The sequence below is a fragment of the Oncorhynchus tshawytscha genome, linkage group LG15 (genome assembly GCF_018296145.1).
Source record: "Oncorhynchus tshawytscha isolate Ot180627B linkage group LG15, Otsh_v2.0, whole genome shotgun sequence".
NCBI classification, from domain to species: domain Eukaryota; kingdom Metazoa; phylum Chordata; class Actinopteri; order Salmoniformes; family Salmonidae; genus Oncorhynchus; species Oncorhynchus tshawytscha.
This window is the reverse complement of record NC_056443.1, coordinates 35,528,728-35,553,381: the sequence shown is the minus strand read 5'-3', so window position 1 is coordinate 35,553,381 and position 24,654 is coordinate 35,528,728. Positions and strand designations below refer to the sequence as shown.

Sequence of the window (24,654 nt, the reverse complement as noted above, 5' to 3'; positions counted from 1 at the left end):
CAACGTCTAATTCGGTTGAGTTGTCAACAAACGTGAATTCAACGTGAAATCAACAAAACATGTCACCATGTAATTGGGTTTAGGTTAAAAGCTGGGTGAACATTTTTTTATTTTTTTAAATTCCATAATGTTGATTACTTTTTTTTGCAAATCCAATCATATTGTTGAAATGACGTGGAAACAATGTTGATTCAACCAGTTTTTGCACAGTGGCTATGGCTATGTAGGCAAAAGAGAATGGAGTATGTATATCCTGTCATTGCTGCGAGGGCAGCACACGCTGGAAGCTACTTTTTCTACAAAGCTATGTAAGTAATGCAAGCAACGGATACATTCAAAACGAGGTCAAATGTTTTGTTATGATAGACACACAGATTAATCCTAGTCCTGGTCTGAAAAGCAGTCAATGGAGAAATAATTTTTAAAAATCCAGGACTAAACTTAATCTGTGTCCGGGAAACTGCCCCCAAAATTCATAACATCAACAGAGTGACCAATAGACAGCCCACACACATTTCTCCAATGGAGAATGTTTTGTTGTACTTTTCATGCGGCCACAGTGCAGCAGCTCATGGTAGGAAGCACAGCTGGCGTCTCAAACTGCCAATACTCATTGAATGAGCCCCAGATCAACCAGGGGGCTAATTATTTCACCGGTAGAGTGGAGTGCAGCAGGGGCCCTCGCTTTCCACTTTCACTTTTTACCCCCTCTTCTTCAATTTTTATTTTGGGGTTTGCCCTCCGCAGCGCCAATCAGTTACTTTAATTTGACAAGGGGGGACAGATGTCCGGCGCATTTGTGCGGATGTGCAGAGCGACATGGACCGTGTGTTTGTGTTTGTGTGTGTGTGTGTGTGTGTGTGTGTGTGTGTGTGTGTGTGTGTGTGTGTGTGTGTGTGTGTGTGTGTGTGTGTGTGTTCGTGGGCGCACGCGCATCTGTGGCTTTTCTAATCTGTGGACGGGTTTTTCTGAAGCTCGAGAGGCAGGGGCATATGTTGATAGGGAGTCGAAGCAGGAAGTCGAAATACAATGCTATATTTGGGAGCTAGTTATTTATACTCCCCAAACACATAGTCTTTTTGAAGAAGAATAGTTCAGCTGTCACGGGTGAATTAAAACAGAATTTTTTTGTTGTTGTTGTGTCTGAATTATTGTTTTTCCTTGAGTATTTTTGCAGGATTGGACATTCATCAACCATGAAAGAGTTCACATTTTATATCATGTTTCCATTTTGTGTGCAAAATTATGTTTGTTTTTCTGTGTGCCATAATTAAATCGTAACACTAATATTTAGTCTACTAGAAACTATATCAGAAAGGCTCCACAGCATGTTATCTTAAAGGTCTTAAAGGTTACCTGTGTTTATATATATATATTTCCACACTATGAGGTTGGTATAATATGGTGAATTAATGAATAAGAAAATAAATCATGATAATGAGCTGTTTGAAAAGACCACCTGAAATTTCAGCCTGTTTTAGTAGGATGGAGTTTTGGCCAGCCTGATGATGTCACCAGGCAGTAAATTTGTTAATAGACCAATAAGAAAGAGAGTTCCAAACCTCTCTGCCAATAACAGTAAGATGTCAGTATTCCCTTCCCTACTTAGACCACTCCCAGATAGTCTGAGCAAAATTCTTGCTTGATCAATTGCTCGTTGCTAAAAAGCTATCTTTGTTTCTTTTTGACCATTTTAACTGAAAACAAAATCAATGTAAGGTACTTAAATTGTTACTCAAAAAATGATTTAATATTGAGATAAAAAAATAAAGAAACATTTGCATTGGACCTTTAAGCCACCATAAATATTAGTACCTGAGTATCTGATATAGGAGAACTTGCTCTAGAACTTTCTCTAATTCTATATGTTAAGGCATTAGTAGAAGCCATTTAAACAACATACATTTCCCTTCCACTGTTCTGAAAGCCAACCTCTTTTACAAAATGTTTCACAATTTATTGGGGAAGACAGTGTACACCAACCAACCAACTTAGTAGCCAACCACGAACATAAATTACAAAATAGAACCTCGTCTATTTTCATAGTCAGTACACGGTTTGAACACACAAACTAAACTAGATACAGTTCAAGTCAAGTTGTTGTCGGTCACGTTGAAAAGAGGCCACTATTAGTCTGGAGGAGATTAAGGCTTTCTGACAGCTGACCTTTGCATCCTGGTCTGCTTCCCTTTTGAAATGTGAAATGTGACCTATAGGGCACAGTGGCATCCATTGCATTTCAACAGGAATAATTAACTTCATCCCTACAGGGACTAAGACTACACTGGTTGTCATGTCCTCGGTCCTTGTCCTTGCCTTTAGATCAACAAGGGTTCCCATATACATGTAGTTCGTCTCTATTGGGACTATGGTTTTGCCGCAAACCTATTTTATTGAGCATTAATATTTCAGCATTAGTTTCTGCCTTCGAGACATTCATGTAAAAAAAATCAAATAAAAATCGACTTTTATTTTACTAGGCAAGTCAGTTAAGAACAAATTCTTATTTTCAATGATGGCCTAGGAACAATAGGTTAACTGCCTGTTCAGGTGCAGAACGACCTTGTCAGCACGGGGATTCAAACTTGCAACCTTTCAGTTACTAGTCCAACGCTCTAACCACTAGGCTACCCTGCCGCCCCGTTAGACATGGATAACAAATAGTTGAAGTTGTGCTTGACAAACACAATATCCACAACAGGGGGTTATGTAACTGTTGATATAATCTGTTGATATTGAAAGAAAAATAGATTTCGCAATCAGGAAACTTTCCATAACACGAATCATAACACCAGTTGCCTGTGATCAGTCTCTATAAATGTCCATTTGAATGATAGTATAAGAAAAAAGGACGACAGCTTTAGCTTTTAAGGAGAAGAAAACGCATATAATGAAAAGTAAACAGCAACAGCAATTCTGCCTGTGTTTATATACTGTAGCTCCAATCATTTTCCTTCATCAAAATACCTTGTAATTTCTTGCGTACTCTTGCGTCTTTGTAATTTAAAATCAAACGTTATCAGAGATCGCAGTTTATCAAGTCTGAGATAAAGTTGTCAAAAATATAGATGGCATAACGTTATAATCAAACAAGCAGTTATATTCAGTCACAGACAGCTGGTTGTCAGACTAAGCAGACCTCAACATTCTTTTGGTTTCATGTAAGGTCTTTGGTAATTTACATACCTGAAGTATCCAGAATGAAAGCTACCTTCACTATTTTGGAAAGCCCCACCACAATTATTTATTTTATTTAACTAGGCAAGTCAGTTAAGAACAGATTCTTATTTTCAATGACGGCCTAGGAACAATGGGTTAACTGCCTGTTCAGGGGTAGAACAACAGATTTTTATTCTGTCAGCTCGGGGGTTTGAACTTGCAACCTTCCGGTTGCTAGTCCCCGGTCTGACCACTAGGCTACCCTGCCGCCACATACTTTCAATGACTGTGCTATGTGGTTGTCTTACCTACTTTAGTTGAATGCACTGACTATTGGATAAGCGTCTTTGCTAAATTAGTATTTTTGGAGAAACAAGTTATGACAAAAAAAAAATAGATTTACTCCTTACCCTGTACACTTTCTTCACCAGCAAACAAAGGAGAAAGTATAACTTCACTGGTAACCCTTTGTCCTCCCTTTTGAATTACATTCTCTCTCAAGACATTTTAGGACCTCTCAGAAGCATTCCAAGATAACGTTATACTCCATTACACGTGTCAACAGAATGGAAGCCAAGCCTAAAGGACACACTTAAGATGTCCTCTGTTCTCTTAACATTTTATCTACTCTCTGACCCATTGCAGCTTATACTCTCCCAAAAGCACAGAGGGGCCCCCTTACCCCCTCTATTTGAACAGAGATTTACTCTGCTAAACAATTCCAGGTATTCTTCTGATACATGTCAGGTGTGGGGGTGAGGGGAGGGGGGTGGAGACACAGTTACGTTATTGTTTTTGTTCTGTGCAAGTTTCATTCTCACATCACTGAGGTGGAGGATCCCTATATTGTCCTTGAGGATAAACCAAATCTCCATGCACAGGGATGCTACATACTTAATCAGCAGAGCTCAGTCGCTGGCATGCCTGCTACCCTGTCAGATATAAAACATATGTTTGGTTGAAAGGAGAAAGAAGCAAACCGGAGAGGAATAAGCGGAGTCCGCCAATTCAGTGTTTAAAAAGTTCAATCCAAATGCATCCGTTGACAATTTTTATAACCACAATGCACTTGACAAAGCAGGGCCAAGACCGAGGTAAAGCCCTTCAACACAGACCTATTTTTGTTCCCCTGTGCCTTTAAAGAACATGAAGGGACAGACACCTTGGGAAGAAGAACCAATCCCTAGAGAAGTGACCCGTCCTCCAGCCTCCTACAGCCAATTAGAATAGGTCAATCGTTCTGCAAATTGCTCATTAGTGATGTCAGAGGTAGATCAAAGGGTGGCCAAGCCAGCCAACCATATAGGAACCAGGAATGTGGAGTAACGCTAGTCAAAGGAATGGAATGGTTTTGGCTCTCCGCCCATTGAGACCAACTTACTCTGCATTACTCAGAAGAACAGTGTGTACACTGCCAAATGAACCATGGTCATTGGTTTTGATGGGATGTTTTCCTGGTTTTGTAGCGGTGACTACTGCAACAGTGTGTTGAGTTGGGAGAGATGAAGTCTGACTGAGGCCACATGCTTAGGGATGGGTTGAAATATACAGAATGGGTACCTGGAGGAAAATGGGGAAGGGTCGTGAGTTTTCCATTTCAGTCAAGGGGAAGGTTTCGTATTTTTTTAATCTGGTCCAGGGGAGGGTCATGTAATTTGTAATTGATTACATTTCTATATTTCTCAGTGTTTTAGAATGAGTTACTTATTAAGCTATATATTGACGAGTACCCGATGCCGACCCTCATCTCTGATTCTGCACTGGGCACACAATATCAAGTGGTCCTATAGGCTATTTGTGCCATCTCAATCAAATGATCCATAGCCTATAGGCTATAGGATACGAAGTGCAGGCTTGGTGAAGCACAGAACAAAGATATTTCTAAGATAGCTGCTGGGGTGGTGTAAATACAACTAGGCTGCATTACACACTGCAGTTGGTATTCCAACCCTGAGCCCAGGCCTGCTCTTTTTGATGTGCTGCCTGACCAATGCCTGTGCTGTGTGCTGCCTAACCAATGGCTGTGTTGTGTGCTGTCTAACCAATGGCTGTGTTGTGTGCTGCCTAATCAATGGCTGTGTTGTGTGCTGCCTAACCAATGGCTGTGCTGTGTAGGCTTGTGGTGGCAGTTCAGGAGGAGAGTCAAAGGCTTCTTCCGAAAATAATATTTGATTATGCCTAGTTAAGAAATGCACTATCTTGTGTGCGCAGGCTAACCTATATCCTATGTTCTGTTCAGTTTGAGAATGAGAGTGCGAAGAGGCGAAGGAGGACAACTTTGATAGCTTGCTAATACTATAATTGATTTTTATTAAAAACAGTATGTTTCCTGCCCCATGATGTATTTATCCGAGTTATTGACCTCGCAATAAGCCAGAGTCGAGTCGCTCACAATGTGGTGCTGAAACTTGAATCGTTTGCCGCGGCACAGTCAATTGGAACTGGACAGCTCAAAATACAGTGCTGAAAGTAGGCATAATTCAAGTAGGCATAATTCAAGTAGGCATAATTCAAGTAGCCTAAATTCAAGTATGCATAATTCAAGTTTAAACCTATATAACAGCGCTTTGGTCCACAATGCTTTATTTATTGTTTAAATTAAGACAGTTTGAAGGCAAACTCTTGTCACCTATTGTCAGGTTAAACCACGAAAGAAGAGCAACCAGCAGTTAAAGCTTACATTTTTCTGCGTCAGTAGGCCTACTCCGTCTGAAGTGTAAAGGTAGGCCTACTCTGTCTGGGGTGGAAAGGTAGGCCTACTCTGTCTGGGGTGGAAAGATAGGTCCTACTCTGTCTGGGGTGTAAAGGTAGGCCTACTTTGTCTGGGGTGGAAAGGTAGGTCCTACTCTGTCTGGGGTGGAAAGGTAGGACTACTCTGCCTTGGGTGGAAAGGTAGGCCTACTCTGTCTGGGGTGGAAAGGTAGGTCCTACTCTGTCTGGGGTGGAAAGGTAGGCCTACTCTGTCTGGGGTGGAAAGGTAGGTCCTAGTCTGTCTGGGGTGGAAAGGTAGGCCTACTCGGTCTGGGGTGGAAAGGTAGGGCCTACTCTGTCTGGGGTGGAAAGGTAGGCCTACTCGGTCTGGGGTGGAAAGGTAAGCCTACTCTGTCTGGGGTGGAAAGATAGGCCTAACTTTTGAAAGTACCATGCTCAGATTCCTAATGACATGTCAGATTGAATTATGTGCAAACAGTGACATTTTTGTTGAAAACAAGACACACTGATTTGGCATTGAAACAATAGGATAAGACGAGCACATAGTCTTGTCTCTCTGTCCGTTCTTAGCCTGTAATTCCAGTCATTTGTGTGCTATTAAAACAGAATCCGCTAATATGTAAATATTATGTAGAATTGCATGAAATGTTTATAAAAGGACATTTTTTTCCCCCTGACCTACAAATATAAGGATAGATTAATGCAATGCTTTGATTATAAAGGAGATCTTTCCACCTCTACTCTTGTCCACGGTGGTCTGCTGACCTACAACCTTCTGGCCTCCACCACTTGTGCGCTTTCAACATTCCTGCGTTGCCATGTAATGCTTACAGGACGAAGACCCGTTTTCTAAAACTGCATGTCTAAGGCTCCGGTCTGTCCATGAATTGAGGGTAAATGGTAGACACGTTCTCTGCTATTCACTTTATGTCTAATTTATTATTTTGGGTATATGGGAGGGTCACTTGTTTTTTTTTTTTCAAGCGTTCAGGGAGGTGTTTAGGTCAAATATATTTTGCTGAAGGGAGAGCCATCCATTGTTCTTTCTAACAGATCTGATATTCTCCATGTAACCCTTATTATAAATAGCGTTCATTCCCTAACATGAAATCAAGGCTGAAAAGATTTGGAAAAGGGTCAAACATGGATTTGTTACCACACTAGTAATTCTTTGGGAAAAGTGTGAAAGAAGACATTGTTAAATATAGATTGCTCTCTCTCTCTGTCTCTCTGTCTCCCTCTCTCTCTCTCTGTCTCTCTCTCTCTCTCTGTCTCTCTGTCTCCCTCTCTCTCTCTCTCTGTCTCTCACTCTCTCTGTCTCTCTCTCTCTCTGTCTCTCTCTCTCGCTCTGTCTCTCTCTGTCTCCCTCTCTCTCTCTCTCTGTCTCTCTCTCTGTCTCTGTCTCCCTCTCTCTCTCTCTCTCGCTTTCTCTCTCTCTCTGTCTCTCTGTCTCTCTCTCTCTCTCTCTCTCTCTGTCTCTCTGTCTCTCTCTCTGTCTCTCTCTCTCTCTGTCTCTCTCTCTCTGTCTCTCTCTCTCTCTCTGTCTCTCTCTCTCTGTCTCTCTCTCTCTCTCTGTCTCTCTCTCTCTCTGTCTCTCTCTCTCTGTCTCTCTCTCTCTCTCTCTCTCTCTCTCTCTCTCTCACACACACACACTCTCTCACACACTCGCTCACACATTCTCTCACACACTCTCTCACACTCTCAAGAAACTAAGAAATCACAAACTGCAAGTATCATCATTGATTTTGAGGCTGTGTGGTGTTAAATCTTGCTGACGTGTCCCCCTTGGTCTCCCGGACTAGTTCTTCAGAGGACATCTCTGCTGTCAGAGCAAACCACACAGCTCTGAGACCTGTCAAAAACAGCTGGGACATCTCCCTCCCGCCTCCACTCCCCTCTCATTCCCTTCTTCCCCCACCCCTCTCATCCCCTTCTACTTTCACCACTCTTCTCTTCTCCTCCCCCTTCCCAACCCCCCACAGGAGAAAGCTTTGATAAGGGTCTGTGTACACATCAGAAAGCAGAAGAGCATTTACATTTTTATCTGCTTGAAGACCCTCCTCCTCCCCCTTCTCCTCCTCATCCTCCCCCTGCCCCTCTTCTCCTTCCTCCTCCTCCTCTTCCTCCTCCCCACCCTGAATATAACACATGAAAAACGTGTATCTCTTTTGCTGGGTGTGTCTTTTCACTTCATCTACAGTTATACTACAATAAGATGTTATGAATATGTTACACAAAGATACAACTGACAAAGACTTGGCAAAGACAAAGAATATCTTAAACAGTTTTTATACACCGAGTGTACAAAACCTGAGATAGACTGACCAGGTGAATGCTATGATTCCTTGTTGATGTCACTTGTTAAATCCACTTCAATGGGTGTAGATGAAGGGAAGGAGACAGGTTAAGGAAGGATTTTTAAGCCTTGAGACAATTGAGACATGGATTGTGTATGTGTGCCATTCAGAGGGCAAATTTAAGATTCACCCTAAATTTCAGATTTAAGTGCCTTTGAACTGGATATGGTAGCAGGTGCCAGGCGCACCATTGTGAGTGTGACAAGAACTGCAACGCTGCTGGGTTTTTCACACTCAACAGTTTTTCCCATGTGTATCAAGAATGGTCCACCACCTAAAGGACATCCAGCCAACTTCACACAACTGTGGGAAACATTGGAGTCAACATGGGCCAGCATCCCTGTGGAACGCTTTCGACAGCTTGTAGAGTCCATACCTCGACGAATTCAGGCAGTTCTGAGGGCAAAAGGGCTGCAATCAATATTAGGAAGGTGTTCTTAATTTTTTGTACACTCAGAGTATATAACTCATCATCTCTGTTTTCACTCAGAAGGGTACAGCTCTTGTTAAATGTCACACACCATAAACATTTGTGACCGACCGGCTCCATTCGGTCTTATGTAGAAAAATATGAAATTGTTTTTTTTTTTACATTGGATAAAAGTAGAGACTCAGAGCTATAAAATGGTATATCATAAACTGCAGTTAACAAACAATGGGAAAGTAATTCTGCTTTGAAAGTTGATACACTTATAATATCACTTTTGAGAAAATGGCCCTTGAATGTTTTTGGCACTACTGGAGAGCTCTTCTTTGTCTACTTTGTCTTCTTTGTCTACACCCATTCAGCATCGTTCACACCCTCTGAAGCTTTAGCCCCACCCATTCAGCATCGTTCACACCCTCTAAAGCTTTAGTCCCCACCCATTCAGCATCGTTCACATCCTCTGAAGCTTTAGCCCCACCCATTCAGCATCGTTCACACCCTCTAAAGCTTTAGTCCCCACCCATTCAGCATCGTTCACACCCTCTAAAGCTTTAGTCCCCACCCATTCAGCATCGTTCACACCCTCTAAAGCTTTAGTCCCCACCCATTCAGCATCGTTCACACCCTCTAAAGCTTTAGTCCCCACCCATTCAGCATCGTTCACACCCTCTAAAGCTTTAGTCCCCACCCATCTCTTTAAGGATTCACAAGTGAGGCAATGTGCTTAACAGTGAGTACGGTAGTGCACGACCAAAGGTTTTCAAGACTGGTTTATGCTATGTCTATCGACATGTCTGTATACGGTTGTCGCAGTGACATCATGAACATTTTACTGTCATACGACATTAAACTTGTCATTGTCGACAGCATATATGTATTTTAACACCAATAAACCCATCTATTTATAGATGAATTTAGTAAATGTCAATCTAGCAAACCAGGCAACTAAAAACAACTTTTCTAGCACGTTAGCAGTTAAATAAAATGACCATATCATATAGCTGGCAACACCTTAACTGTAGCTAATTTGTATAAGTTATTACTGGAAAATAAACTCACAACAAGATCATTATTTACAAGTTAATGGCGAGCTAATGAGTGTGACAAATATAAGCAGGGCATTCTACCGGAGGATTTTAGAATGTGGACACTGTCTCGTTGGCCTAACGTTATATCCTAATTTGACTTTGGTGCAGGTCATGTTGTTCCTCACACTACCGTCTTTAGTAAACACACAATATATCAAATAAAATCAAAGTTTATTTGTCACATGCACAGGATACAGAAGGTGTAAAGTCTTTTGTTGGAGTTGGAGTCTTTTGTTTAGAAATGTAGCTAGCTAGCTAAACAATGAACCATAATCCCAACTCTACAATAACCTACAGGTAGCTAAAGCTAACCAAGATGCTAGGTTCAATGTTAGCTAGCTAGCTAACATTAGGATATAACTAGCAATGCAAATGGCTCTGAGATACAAATAATATAATATAATATATAATATATATAACTACACAGATTGTGCACGTAACGTTAGCTAGCCAGCCAGCCAGCTAACATATTCACACAATATTCTAATCTTGACTGAATGACACCAGTTATTCCTTCATGTATTCTAATCGGAACTGAATGAGACCAGTTGTTCCTTCACAACTTGGGTGAATACCCAGCCTGTTATGGTCATTTTTTATTTTATTTTACCCATTTTTCTCCCCAATTTCGTGGTATCCAATTGTTGTAGTAGCTACTATCTTGTCTCATCGCTACAACTCCCGTACGGGCTCGGGAGAGACGAAGGTTGAAAGTCATGCGTCCTCCGATACACAACCCTACCAAGCCGCACTGCTTCTTAACACAGTGCGCATCCAACCCTGAAGCCAGCCGCACCAATGCGTCAGAGGAAACACCGTGCACCTGGCCACCTTGGTTGGCGCACACTGCGCCCAGCCCACCACAGGAGTCACTGGTGCACGATGAGACAAGGACACCCCTACCGACCAGGCCCTCCCTAACCCGGGCGACACTAGGGCGGTTACGACAGAGCCTGGGCGCGAACCCAGGGACTCTGATGGCACAGCTGGCGCTGCAGTACAGCGCCCTTAACCACTGCGCCACCCGGGAGGCCCTTGAGATAACTTTTGCCTGAAACCACACGTGCACTCAGGGGCTTTAAAAAATGGGCCTCGGCCTCCCGAGTGGCGCAGCGGCCTAAGGCACGTTTGGCCCAGCGTCGTCCAGGTTAGGGGAGGGTTTGGCCCAGCGTCGTCCAGGTTAGGGGAGGGTTTGGCCCAGCGTTGTCCAGGTTAGGGGACGGTTTGGCCCAGCGTCGTCCAGGTAAGGGGAGGGTTTGGCCGTGGGGGCTTTACTTGGCTCATCGCACTCTAGTGACTCCTTGTGGCGGGCCGGTCGCCTGCAGCCTGACTTCGGTCGTCAGTGGAACGGTGTTTCCTCCGACACATTGGTGCAGCTGGCTTCTGGGTTAAGAGGGCGGGTGTTAAGAAGCGCAGCTTGGCTGGTCACGTTTCGGAGGGTGCATGACTCAACCTTTGCCTCTCCCAAGCCTGTTGTGTAGATGCAACGATGAGACAAGATCACAATCACGAAATTAGGGAGAAACATTGGGCCTCAGGAACTCGTCACAGTATTTTTGTGCATTAAAACTGCCGTCGAAAAAACGCAGTTGTGTTTGTTGTTCGTAGCTTACGGAAGAGAAATTAACATTGAATCTCTGGCAACTGCTCTGGTGGACATTCCTGCAGCCAGCATGCTAATTGCATGCTCCCTCAAAACTTGAGACATCTGTGGCATTGTGTTGTGTGACAAAACTACACATTTTAGAGTGGCGTTTTATTGTCCCCAGCACAAATCAAATCAAAGTTTATGTGTCACGTGCGCCGAATAGAACAGCCGTCATTGTAAATAAGAATTTGTTCTTAACTGCCTTGGCTAGTTAAATATAAAATAAACATGGTGGCACTATAACAACAGATTGAAAATGCAAACTTTGAAAGGTCACGCCCCTCACCCTGTGTGACAGTCCTGATATTTGGTTCCTTTGTCCCTCTCCTCACAAGGAACACATTTGTCTCAATGACCCTTAAGGTCTGACGTTACGGATTTTCCCCCATTTTGAATTTCATGAAGAACACTTCAAATGCTACTCCTCTGGTGTAACGGTTCTCTTCTTCCTCTTCCTCCTCTGGCACCAAATGACCGGTCTGCACAAAACTTGATACATGGCATCTATGGCTCTCACAAATAACGTTTTCCAGGCTAATGTAACGGATGTGAAACGGCTAGCTTAGTTAGCGGTGCGCGCTAAATAGCGTTTCAATCAGTGATGTCACTTTCTCGCAAGGGCCGTGGCTTTTGTGGAGCGATGGTTAATGATGCTTCGTGGGTGACTGTTGTTGATGTGTGCAGAGGGTCCCTGGTTTGCGCCCGGGTATGGGCGAGGGAACGGTCTAAAGTTATACTGTTACACTAACATCTCAAACAACATGGCCAATAAATATTGACCAATAAACATTTGTGTCGGCATGGTCTGGCACATAAACGGATGTAAATCAGACGGTTATTCATATTGAAACAAAACTTGATACACGGTTTCCAAACACTGTCAAGGTTTCAACATATGCAAGAACAATCAGATCCACCACATGGTGGCGCTATAACGGGCACATATTTATATCTCTTGATCTGTTTCACTCAGTCATGGAGTTTGGCACACATGCTCAGCAATGTGAGTCTAGCTAACCTGTCAAGTATGATTCAGTTTGGCCTCACGGTGGCCCTGATGGACAGGAAAAAACATTCGCGCAAGCTCATTGGCTTATTATTGTATGAACTCGAGTGTTGAGTTCTGATATTTGGCAAGTGTGGTAAGGAGTACAGAAGTAGATCATCCGATGATGATGTGTCCAATTTGTTCTGATGGTGGCACAGTGGGCCTACAGCTTGAACCCCGGCATTGCTGCTTCCAGCTTTAATTATTTTACCTATTTCCATTTGTTTTGGTGTCTTACTGTCTTTGGACTATTGTTCAACCCCTAGTACTCGTGTGTGTGTGTGTGTGTGTGTGTGTGTGTGTGTGTGTGTGTGTGTGTGTGTGTGTGTGTGTGTGTGTGTGTGTGTGTGTGTGTGTGTGTGTGTGTGTATGTGTGTGTTATGTGTGTGCTTATGTGTGTGTATGAGAGTTTGTTCTCATGTGTGTGCATTTCTCCAAGTTTGCAAAACACAGCTAGTTAAATATGTGAATCTCGAGTTCCTACGTGTATAATTGACAGAAGTCTATGACGTGTGCAATTTGAGTGGGTTAATGTTTAATCCTATGTCTATACATGTTAGAATATATGAGCTTGAAGCAGTCCACCACGTGAACTAACAATACTCACTGCATACTGAATAAAAGTATCAAATGATATACAAAACCATGTAACAGGCCAAAGCGAATGTCAGTTGGGCTACCTTTACTGATAGGCTTCTGTGCAATACATAATAATGAAATACTGCCGTGAACGTGTTATTGTTATGTTTTTGTTAAAAGCACGTGAATAGCTTAGCTGTCTCCTCGTTTCGAAAACATGTTGGGTCACCTGGAACACGCGTGAGAATCTAAAACGTTCGATAAACGCGTAGATTGCGCAGGAGGCTCAAATAAGTGTTCCTTTGTTGCCTTCCTAGTATGACACCTTATAAAACATTCATAAGCTCGGAGAAACGGCGCATCACACTCCCTATCCCACGCCCCATCCCAGCCCCCCCTCCCTCTTTGAAGGAGATGGGAGAACTTTCCTCGTCAAGGTCTGCCTTGCCGTAGTGCAGTTAAATGAATAGTTATTTTCATCTCACTCCTCGGGGCGCGCAGTGGTTCTGGAAAGATTTCCTAGGAATATTGCATTCTAATGAGGAATATGTCGTCGTGTTAACGGGTTATCTAGATCTATATCCAGAACCATTTCAATATTTATCAGTTTATCTGTCAGTTGACTTTTAACATTGACTTATTTTATTAATGCCGGGAAACTAGGAAAAAGCTAGAGGTACAATAGCTTACACAGGACAGCGGTCGGCACACGGCTTGTTCTTCTGTTTTCTCCGGAGAAGGATAGAACCAAACAAAAGGCGGTCCAAGATAAAGAGATAACTGTCTCAGAATGAATAACAATACTGAGAAAGAGAACGAATCGAATGAATTCACCAGTCATGAAGAGGAGGTATGACCGTCTAATATCCTTTCGGTTTGTCACGTTGTCTGACTAGCGCATCTTCATTCTAAGGGGATTTTTTTTAAATTAGTTATTTGATACATAAGAACATTCAAATAGTTGATTCACGTGTGATTCATGTGTAAACCTATTCGTTCATGATGTTTCACTTGTGGTTATTCTCAATGACAGAAGACAATGAGATATGAATACTAGTGATACTCACTCATCTGTTAACTTTTGACCACAAATTAAAACTTTGCTGAATTAGTTTTGAAGGAAAAAAAAGTCCAACATCATGTTGTTGATGAATATGTGAGATAGATTGAGTAATGTAGGATTTACTTGATAGGGACAATTTGTGTAGGAGTGGGCATGTTCTTTCTAAGTAAGCGTATTGGCTGTCAGCTGATCTTCAGATCATCTTCAAACACTGCTGTTGCAACATGCAGGCAATATGCCTCCATACCGCATAAGCACAGAAAAGTATCCAGAACTATATCTCTGAATGCCATTGTCTCTGGTATCCATAATCTAAACACGTGAATGTACGCTGGTAAATTTATATCTCACTAACTTGACAGTTGTTTTCTTCTTTCTTAAAATAATATGAGCTCCGTTTAGCAATATTCTATCAAATGTCCTAAATATATCTTGCTATCTAAATATGTTTGTAGCGGTATCATTTTCATGGAGTCATTTATTTTGGCAGTGAAATGACGGCTTTCTAGATGACAGATGTGTTATTGCAATATGCCGCAGTCTACCCAGCCAAGTGATGTAAGAAACATATATCAGATTAAATTAGTTATTTATCTTGAAAGAATTTCATTACAGCCTAAGTATTAGTCACATATGTCTGAATAGGCAAAACAGTCGAAACTTGATGCGACCTGATATATGGACCTTGTGTTTAGACCGCTATGGGTGCAATCCAGTTTGCATCACACATATATGGTAGGACAAAGACATAGAGGAAAGGTATTATGGTCCTTGTGTCTCTCTCTTTGGTTTACTGCAATGTTCCAATAAAGTTTTCCAATAAAGTCCTGAAGGTAAGTGTTCGACTATAAACCTTTCATACCTACAGCACGTGTCATTGACACTTTGGTCCTTTTTTTGCCCCCCCCCCCATCATAAATTTAACAGTTTAGTTCAAGTCAATCTGGGAAAATGTTATGGAGTGACTACTTTAAAGACTTCTTTTCACGTCAATGATTACAACAGCACCCAAGGCCTTATAACACTCTAAATGAACCCAGCACCAAGTATTTTAACTTTGCATCTTCTAAAAAAAAAAAAAAAAAAATTGTGGGGGGTTGTGGAAAACCAATTCATGTCGTTGCTCTCATGAAAGTTCTCACAAAAAGTAAGATAGTGGATCACTGCTCCAGCTGAGGCCTCCTTCTACTTGTACAATATAAAACAAAGCTTGGAGCGAGAGTTTATACAGACTACATTAAAGAGCACAGGAGAGTTTAATGGGCTTGGCCATGGAGATGTTTGGAAGCTTTCCAGACCACCCAAAGCCTAATATTTACTTATGTATATTGACTTCTAGTTAGACAGTGACACTTCGTATTTTGTATGATGATATATGTCCTAATATTTGTAAATGGTTGTTCCTCATTTGAAGAAAACATTGTACAATCCAGCACACATGCAAGCGTGCACACACTAACACGCAGATAATAGAGTGATTTGATTATTGCTTTTTAAGGTTGTTTCTGTTTCAGTTAGATTTTTTTTCAAAATAATCAGGGTTTTTCTATTTTTGTTGAGATCTTCTTTTTTTAAAAACATTAAATGCACTATGTATTATGTGGGTTGAATTCTGTAACAACACAGAATAAAACAATGAATAAAAGTCCCCATGATGCTAGTGACTGTACATTACTGCTGATCACTTATTAACCATTATTCACATTCATTTACTTTAATAAAATATTTCAGTTGTTTATTACATTAGTTTTATTTGATGACTTTATTATTTCATTCGGGCCTCCTGAGTGGCACAGCGGTCTAAGGTACTGCATCTCAGTGCAAGAAGTGTCTTTACAGTCCTTGGTTCAAATCCAGGCTGTATCACACCTAGTCGTGATTGGGAGTCCCATAGGGCGGCGCACAGCGTCCGGGGTTGGCCCGGTGTAGGCCTTCATTGTAAATAAGAAATTGATCTTAACTGACTTGCCTAGTTAAGTAAAGGTTAAATAAAAAAGTAATCTCATCTCCATAGAGCTGAAGTCTGACAAAATCACTATTTTTGTAGTTCTTCAAAGTAAATAAGGCATACTTGTATGACTGTTTAATACCAACTATCAATCATTTAGATAATGTATTTTCAGATAGCAGGCATAATTGAACACAGAAGGACAAGAAGGCATGCAATGGATTATGGTCATTATAGTTAATTACCACGTTTTCTGTGCTGAACTATGTAGAATATTGGCCTGTTGAAACTACAACTCCCTACTACATCGCACAGTTCGGGCTTGATTTGATTTATCACTGGAGACACTGTGCAATGTGCGCATTGACATCACAGAAAAAAAAATGAAATGGAATATAAATGATTGAACCGATGCCGGTCAATTCCTGGTTAAATGTTGTTGTTTTTTTTGTGACATTTCGGTTAAATCGCTCAGCTCTAACAGATACAGGCCACACACTCAAACACAGATGAACTAATAGAGACACAAACACACACACAGACACACACACACACAGACTTTGCTTCGAGCTGAAAAACATTTGAATAATTTCAAAGAAATATACTTTCTAGTGTGTATGACTGGCAGCTTTTCCTGCTTGTTCACTAATCTCTAAATAAGTTCCCACTGGGCACCGATGTCAATGTAACATCTATTCCACATTGTTTCCACGTCATTTCATTGATTCAACCAGTGTGTGCCCGGTGGATAGGTACCACTGCTTGCAAAGTCGGTATGTGTAGGTATGAGGTATTTTATTCCTAGACTGACACATTACATTTGGAAGTTGCTCAAATACGGATTTTACACGTTTCCTACAATCTGGGAACATTCACAGAACCAATTTTGGTTTGCTGGGAAAACACTGTCCTCTCGTCAAAAACAAGTAATATAGGGTGTCAGTTTATTGTTCAACAACACCACACAGTAACACTAGGTCATCATGGTAAAAGCGTCAAAGTTCAACTACTAATTCTGGCATCTTCCTCAAAAACAGTTGAAGTAGCAATCACCTGTGCAATTCAGTGCAGTATACTCCTGCTTCATTGTTCTTACACACACACACACCGTGTTCACTGTAAACTAGTGTCGCTTTGAGACTTGACTGGTGCTGGATTATATTCTGTCAACATTTTGTTGATATTCTGTTGATATTCTCTCAACATTCTGTTGATATTCTGTCAACATTCTGTTGATATTCTGCCAACATTCTGTTGATATTCTCTCAACATTCTGTTGATATTCTCTCAACATTCTGTTGATATTCTGCCAACATTCTGTTGATATTCTGTTGATATTCTCTCAACATTCTGTTGATATTCTGTTGATATTCTCTCAACATTCTGTTGATATTCTGTTGATATTCTCTCAACATTCTGTTGATATTCTGTTGATATTCTCTCAACATTCTGTTGATATTCTGTTGATATTCTCTCAACATTCTGTTGATATTCTGTTGATATTCTCTCAACATTCTGTTGATATTCTGTTGATATTCTCTCAACATTCTGTTGATATTCTGTTGATATTCTCTCAACATTCTGTTGATATTCTGTCAACATTCGGTTGATATTCTGTCAACATTCTGTTGATATTCTCTCAACATACTGTTGATATTCTGTTGATATTCTGTTGATATTCTCTCAACATTCTGTTGATATTCTGCCAACATTTTGTTGATATTATGTTGATATTCTGTCAACATCCTGTTGATATTATGTTGATATTCTGTCAACATTCTGTTGATATTCTGTTGATTTTCTGTTGATATTCTGTTAATATTCTGCTGATGACACAATCATTATTGAATGATTCATATATTAGTTGAATTTGTGTTTCAGTACGTGACTAGAACCCCGTACTGTAGCACTCCCCAACCACCAGTACTGGTGATCATTGCTGTAGGCAATGTGAAATAAATTATTATTGTAACTGTGGATTATATGAGGTCAGGATTGACCAGCAGTCCTGGTTACCATTCAAGACGCTCTCAAAACACAATGAATAGCAGAGTGTGGGGGGAAAAAAAGTGAAGCGAGACAATGCTTTCTCTAGAACAAAGAAATGGAAGAATTTACATACATTTCCTGTAGGAGTTTTAGATAAATGTCTCCTTCACCTCTAACCTTCATGCTCCCCTGCACAACCTCCATCCCTCTGCCACATCTCCATATCTCCACATTCCTCCACCCCTCTGTGACATCTCCATATCTCCACATTCCTCAATACATCCACACTCATCTCATCTTCAACCTGGCAATCTGACCTCACTTTAAAACAAGCATTTCATTTGGAACAAAGTGTTCACTCACTGTTGAGGCTAATGTTGCATTGTGCCTTTTGAAGGCTTCATTACGAGGCTTATCAAGTGACGGATTCCTATTTCATCTTAGCCATTACAATTGTATCAATATATTATTGTTATTAATTTATTGATTTAAACCTTTATTTACACAGGTTAGTCTCACTGAGATTACGTGTTAGAACAGAGCCCAGCCATAGATTTATGTGGACATCTGTTGTGTTTGGTCAAGAAGTTACAATAAACCTGAAGAGCTTGGCAGAGATTTGCACTTAACTACAGTCCAACAGATGCAACCATCCCTCCCTAAAGCCTAATTGAATTGTGCAGGCCCGTTTTGGGCTATCTACGTCCTCTTCAAATGGCAGGTCATGTGGCCAGGTTGACCTTTTCAGAGACATCTTAGCAGGGAGTTATGCAGCGGGAAAATGATGAAGGAGGAAGATGAGTGAAGATGAGTGAAGCCACGATGTCCCCTGTGTGTGTGTGTGTGTGTGTGTGTGTGTGTGTGTGTGTGTGTGTGTGTGTGTGTGTGTGTGTGTGTGTGTGTGTGTGTGTGTGGTAGTGGTGGTGGTGGTGGGGGGTTCTGTTTGTGAAAAGGGCACACAGATACATTAACAAACTATGACGTGGAACATATCAGGAGGGGGATACTGGAGCCATAATCTGGTTATGATAGGGTGCGCGCACACACACACACACACACACACACACACACACACACACACACACACACACACTACCTTCCCCCCACCCGATGGGTTGAGTTTATTTATAAAAGCGCTAGGGGAATTGTTATCTTATCTTGGACATTTGTCAGCTGTGTGACAAGAGGTATTTGAAAACACAACAAGGCTTAGTGTCAACAACTGCTGGTTCGACTGTGAAATGTGACGCTGGGAGGAAGAAAGAAAAAAAATAAGTGTTTAGAATTGTACAGAAGTCTTCAAAACCATTTGAGAATACTCCAGTGAAAGGAGAAAAGAAGCACCCGTTGTGTGAATACACTGATCATCTTGGTTTATAAAACCCCTCATTGCTGACTTAAGGTCCATTCATGTCTTATGATGCTGTGTGATCATTGACAGATAGTAGTGTTGGAAGACGTGCCAGCCTTTCTGAAATATGTCTGGCGGTTTGGTTTGTTTTGTCATGCTGTGTCTATGTGCTTATTCTGTCACCTGCACTTAGTCTCTCTCACTCACATACTATAATTAACCGCATCTATCTTAACACCCCCCCCACTCCTTCTCTCCCTCACTATCCCTTTTTCACTCATGCACTCACTAACTCCTGGCATTATAATGACACTCAGTGGCACCAACCACCATCTTAGTCTCTCTCTCATTCAACTACCAACCATCATCTTAGTCTCTCTCTCATTCAACTATCAACCATCATCTTAGTATCTCTCTCATTCAACTACCAACCATCATCTTAGTCTCTCTCTCATTCAACTACCAACAATCATCTTAGTCTCTCTCTCATTCAACTACCAACCATCACCTTAGTCTCTCTCTCATTCAACTATCAACCTCATCTTAGCATCTCTCTCATTCAACTACCAACCATCATCTTAGTCTCTCTCATTCAACTACCAACCATCATCTTAGTCTCTCTCTCACTCAACTACCCACCATCACCTTAGTACTCATTCAACTACCAGCCATCATCTTAGTCTCTCTCTCACTCAACTACCAACCATCACTTTAGTCTCTCTCTCATTCAACTACCAACCATCATCTTAGTCTCTCTCTCATTCAACTGCCAACCATCATCTTAGCATCTCTCTCATTCAACTACCAACCATCATCTTAGTCTCTCTATCACTCAACTACCAACCATCATCTTAGTCTCTCTCTCATTCAACTACCAACCATCATCTTAGTCTCTCTCTCATTCAACTACCAACCATCACCTTAGTCTCTCTCTCATTCAACTATCAACCTTCATCTTAGCATCTCTCTCATTCAACTACCAACCATCATCTTAGTCTCTCTCATTCAACTACCAACCATCATCTTAGTCTCTCTCTCACTCAACTACCCACCATCACCTTAGTATCTCTCTCATTCAACTACCAGCCATCATCTTAGTCTCTCTCTCACTCAACTACCAACCATCACTTTAGTCTCTCTCTCATTCAACTACCAACCATCATCTTAGTCTCTCTCTCATTCAACTGCCAACCATCATCTTAGTCTCTCTCTCATTCAACTACCAACCATCATCTTAGTCTCTCTATCACTCAACTACCAACCATCATCTTAGTCTCTCTCTCATTCAACTACCAACCATCATCTTAGTCTCTCTCTCATTCAACTACCAACCATCATCATTCAACTACCAACCATCACTTTAGTCTCTTTCTCATTCAACTACCAACCATCATCTTAGTCTCTCTCTCATTCAACTACCAACCATCACTTTAGTCTCTTTCTTATTCAACTACCAACCATCATCTTAGGCTCTCTCTTTCAACTACCAACCATCACTTTAGTCTCTCTCTCATTCAACTACCAACCATCACTTTAGTCTCTCTCTCATTCAACTACCAACCATCATCTTAGTCTCTCTCTCATTCAACTACCAACCATCATCTTAGTCTCTCTCTCATTCAACTACCAACCATCACTTTAGTCTCTCTCTCATTCAACTACCAACCATCATCTTAGTCTCTCTCTCATTCAACTACCAACCATCATCTTAGTCTCTCTCTCATTCAACTACCAACCATCACTTTAGTCTCTTTCTCATTCAACTACCAACCATCATCTTAGTCTCTCTCTCATTCAACTACCAACCATCACTTTAGTCTCTTTCTTATTCAACTACCAACCATCATCTTAGGCTCTCTCTTTCAACTACCAACCATCACTTTAGTCTCTCTCTCATTCAACTACCAACCATCACTTTAGTATCTCTCTCATTCAACTACCAGCCATCATCTTAGTCTCTCTCTCACTCAACTACCAACCATCACTTTAGTCTCTCTCTCATTCAACTACCAACCATCATCTTAGTCTCTCTCTCATTCAACTGCCAACCATCATCTTAGTCTCTCTCTCATTCAACTACCAACCATCACTTTAGTCTCTTTCTTATTCAACTACCAAACATCATCTTAGGCTCTCTCTTTCAACTACCAACCATCACTTTAGTCTCTCTCTCATTCAACTACCAACCATCACCTTAGTCTCTCTCTCATTCAACTACCAACCATCATCTTCGTCTCTCTCTATCTCTCGATCCAACTCCCCTCCTTCCTCTCTCTCCATTTTCTCTATAACCCATCCCTCCCCATATCCCAGCAGGCCAGCTCTCTATTGGCGTATATCATAATCTGAAAGCATGACCCTGAGATGACCCTGAGATGACCCTCAGCATTTAACAGATGACCCTGAGATGACCCTCAGCGTTTAACAGATGACTCTCAGCATTTAGCAGATGACCCTGAGATGACCCTCAGCATTTAACAGATGACCCTCAGCGTTTAGCAGATGACCCTGAGTGTTTAACAGATGACTCTCAGCATATGCAGATGCCCCTGAGATGACACTCAGCATTTAACAGATGACCCTCAGCATTTAGCAGATGACCCTGAGATGACCCTCAGCATTTAACAGATAACCCTCAGCATTTAGCAGATGACCCTGAGATGACCCTCAGTGTTTAACAGATGACTCTCAGCATTTAGCAGATGACCCTGAGATGACCCTCAGCATTTAACAGATGACCCTCAGCATTTAGCAGATGACCCTGAGATGACCCTCAGTGTTTAACAGATGACTCTCAGCATTTAGCAGATGACCCTGAGATGACCCTCAGCATTTAACAGATGACTACTGACTGCTGACTACTGACTGCTGACTACTGACTACTGACTACTGACTGCTGACTACTGACTGCTGACTGCTGACTACTGACTGCTGACTACTGACTGCTGACTACTGACTGCTGACTACTGACTGCTCAGCTGAAAGCCATGAGTCTTTAGCCAGCATGCCAGCCATGCCAACCAGGGTTAGGCTCTCCATCATTGGATTAAGTGGATGCCTTACCATCAGGGGTTAAATTGGTTTGTTTTAGAAATAGTTGATTTTTAAAGGGTCATTTTCTTCTGTAACTGGAAGTTTTAAGCTTAAAGAAAAGTGACTGTACTCAGTTTCTGTCCAGTTTAACTCATGCTTTTACCGACTTCAAAACAAAAAAGACCAAGGTTGGGGGATCAGTAACAAAGGGATTCGTGGGAAAGGCTCAATTAGCCAGTTCTAATTATTGTCTTTGTAATGCTGTTAAGTCAGCCTATGGAGACGGTCTTACCACAGAGAGGGGGGAGGGTCTTATCACAGAGAGGGGGAGGGTCTTATCACAGAGAGGGGGAGGGTCTTACCACAGAGAGGGGGAGAGAGAGGGGGAGGGTCTTACTACAGAGAGGGGACGGGTCTTACCACAGAGAGGGGACGGGTCTTACCACAGAGAGGGTGAAGGGTCTTACCACAGAGAGGGGGAAGTGTATAGGGAGAGGAAATAGCTATTTAGCATACTGAGGCAGATGTAAATGTAGCCCAAAAACAGACAATCTACTTGACAGTCTGTGAAAATATCCTTCCTGTTGACGTGTTAAAATACCCCTCGCAGCCCCTCTGTGGTAAGACCCTCCCCCCTCCCAGTCTCTGGGTTCAAGATGAACGGCGGTTGATTGACAGGAAATGAAGAAACCTAAAGGCTTAGGACAGGGTTCAGTTTAAATGAGAGGAAAACAAGGAGAACACAACACCTAAAGACAGCTCTTTATTTGCTCTGTTTTCAATCATTTGTTTATACGTTTTCTGGCTTCAATCATTTGTTTAATAAAACAAAAATATATTTTGTTTTAACGTGTTCTGGCTTCAGTCACTTGCTTTAACATTGACAGACCTTTGAGAGGCAGTGATCGGTGGTTCAAATGCCTTTCTTGGTTTTAGTGTATTTGACCTCTCAGTTAACCCATGACCCAAACACTAACCTTGCTATGACCTCTGATCTTGAATGGGGAACTTGACCTTTTGTTTTCACCCTGACTCATGCAGGATTAACAACAGCCTTAGATGGATTCATCCATTTTGGGTCGTTTGACACTTAGAAGGCCTTCAGTTTCTCTTAACTATAAAGACGGACAATAACAGAGAACAGTGACAAACAAATCTTTCCATTTCACATGTGTATTAATACACACTTGCGCATTTCTGAAATAGGACAAATGTATACACACACACAAATCAGACCTCACAATGCCAAGACCAAACTCCAGGGCCAGATCTCTCCCTACCACACCTGAGTCCTCTATCTACGGAACTTGGCTCCGACACAAATAATATTCATCCCACTCACACTCCGAGGTCATGTCTCTCATGTTAAACAGAAACAGGTGGTCAAAAAAAAGCACATGAACTCGACTCGGAACACCTATCTGAAGCCATGCATCTCTGACTTGAAGAAAGGACGCATTCCATACATTAGAAATCATTGATTTATGAATATTATAATTGCTTATGAAACAATCAATTGTGACATAGATATAATTGTATGAATTTTATGATCAGACAGATCATTTAATAATTATACCTATTTTTTTCTAACTCAGAATAAAAGTCTTTATCTATGTCTGTACAGATGGTTCTTTATTTTTCTGTTCATCCGCAGCTCTTTACAATTGTCCAAATTAGTTATTATTAATTCATTAATAACCGTTATAATGGGTGAGAAATATCTTTCTCTTTCTACAAACTCAAACTGTTTTGTTACTGAAATGGTTCATACTGTAAGCGTCAATATAATGGTAGCTAATCATGTTATATGTTTTTAGAGTATGTTGACTTTGGCTTCGGTTGTTATTGATTCTGAAAACAGCCTTCATTTTGTGTGAAAAGTGTTACTTATGGCCATTGTTTTGGAAATGGTTTGACATCTCCTCAGTTAGAGCTATAGTTTGGGATGATGACTTTGTTCTAGAATCAGGGTGGAAATGGTCAGGGTGGAAATGGTTTGACATCTCCTCAGTTAGAGCTACAGTTGGAGTTGATGACTTTGTTCTAGTAGTCACAATACCATTTTTAGAGTCTTTAGGTGGCTCTGGGACCCCCAAAAGTTGTCTTTGGTCATCGCAGTTGAGGTGATGACTTCATTCACAGGCAATGGCATCATAGAGGGCTGATTAGAGGTGCATTCCTCCCGCGGGACACACAGCAACGGTGGCCTTAATAGGATCTGATGTTTTTGGCCCCGGTGCGCACCGAGCTTT

At 41.4% G+C, this 24,654-nt stretch overlaps 1 protein-coding gene across 4 annotated transcripts in view; it reads left to right on the top strand.

Moving 5' to 3' along the window:
• Positions 1-13,440: 13,440 nt before the first annotated feature.
• LOC112214851 (RNA-binding protein with multiple splicing) overlaps positions 13,441-24,654 on the top strand; it is a 56,781-nt gene continuing 45,567 nt past the window's right edge. The window contains exon 1 of one of the 4 annotated variants that reach the window (XM_042298493.1): positions 13,441-13,868. In XM_042298493.1, coding sequence (XP_042154427.1) covers positions 13,809-13,868 — 60 coding nt within the window. In that variant the 5' untranslated portion in view covers positions 13,441-13,808. The remainder of the gene's footprint in view (positions 13,869-24,654) is intronic. The other 3 variants (XM_042298492.1, XM_042298491.1, XM_042298490.1) reach the window with 3 other exon arrangements.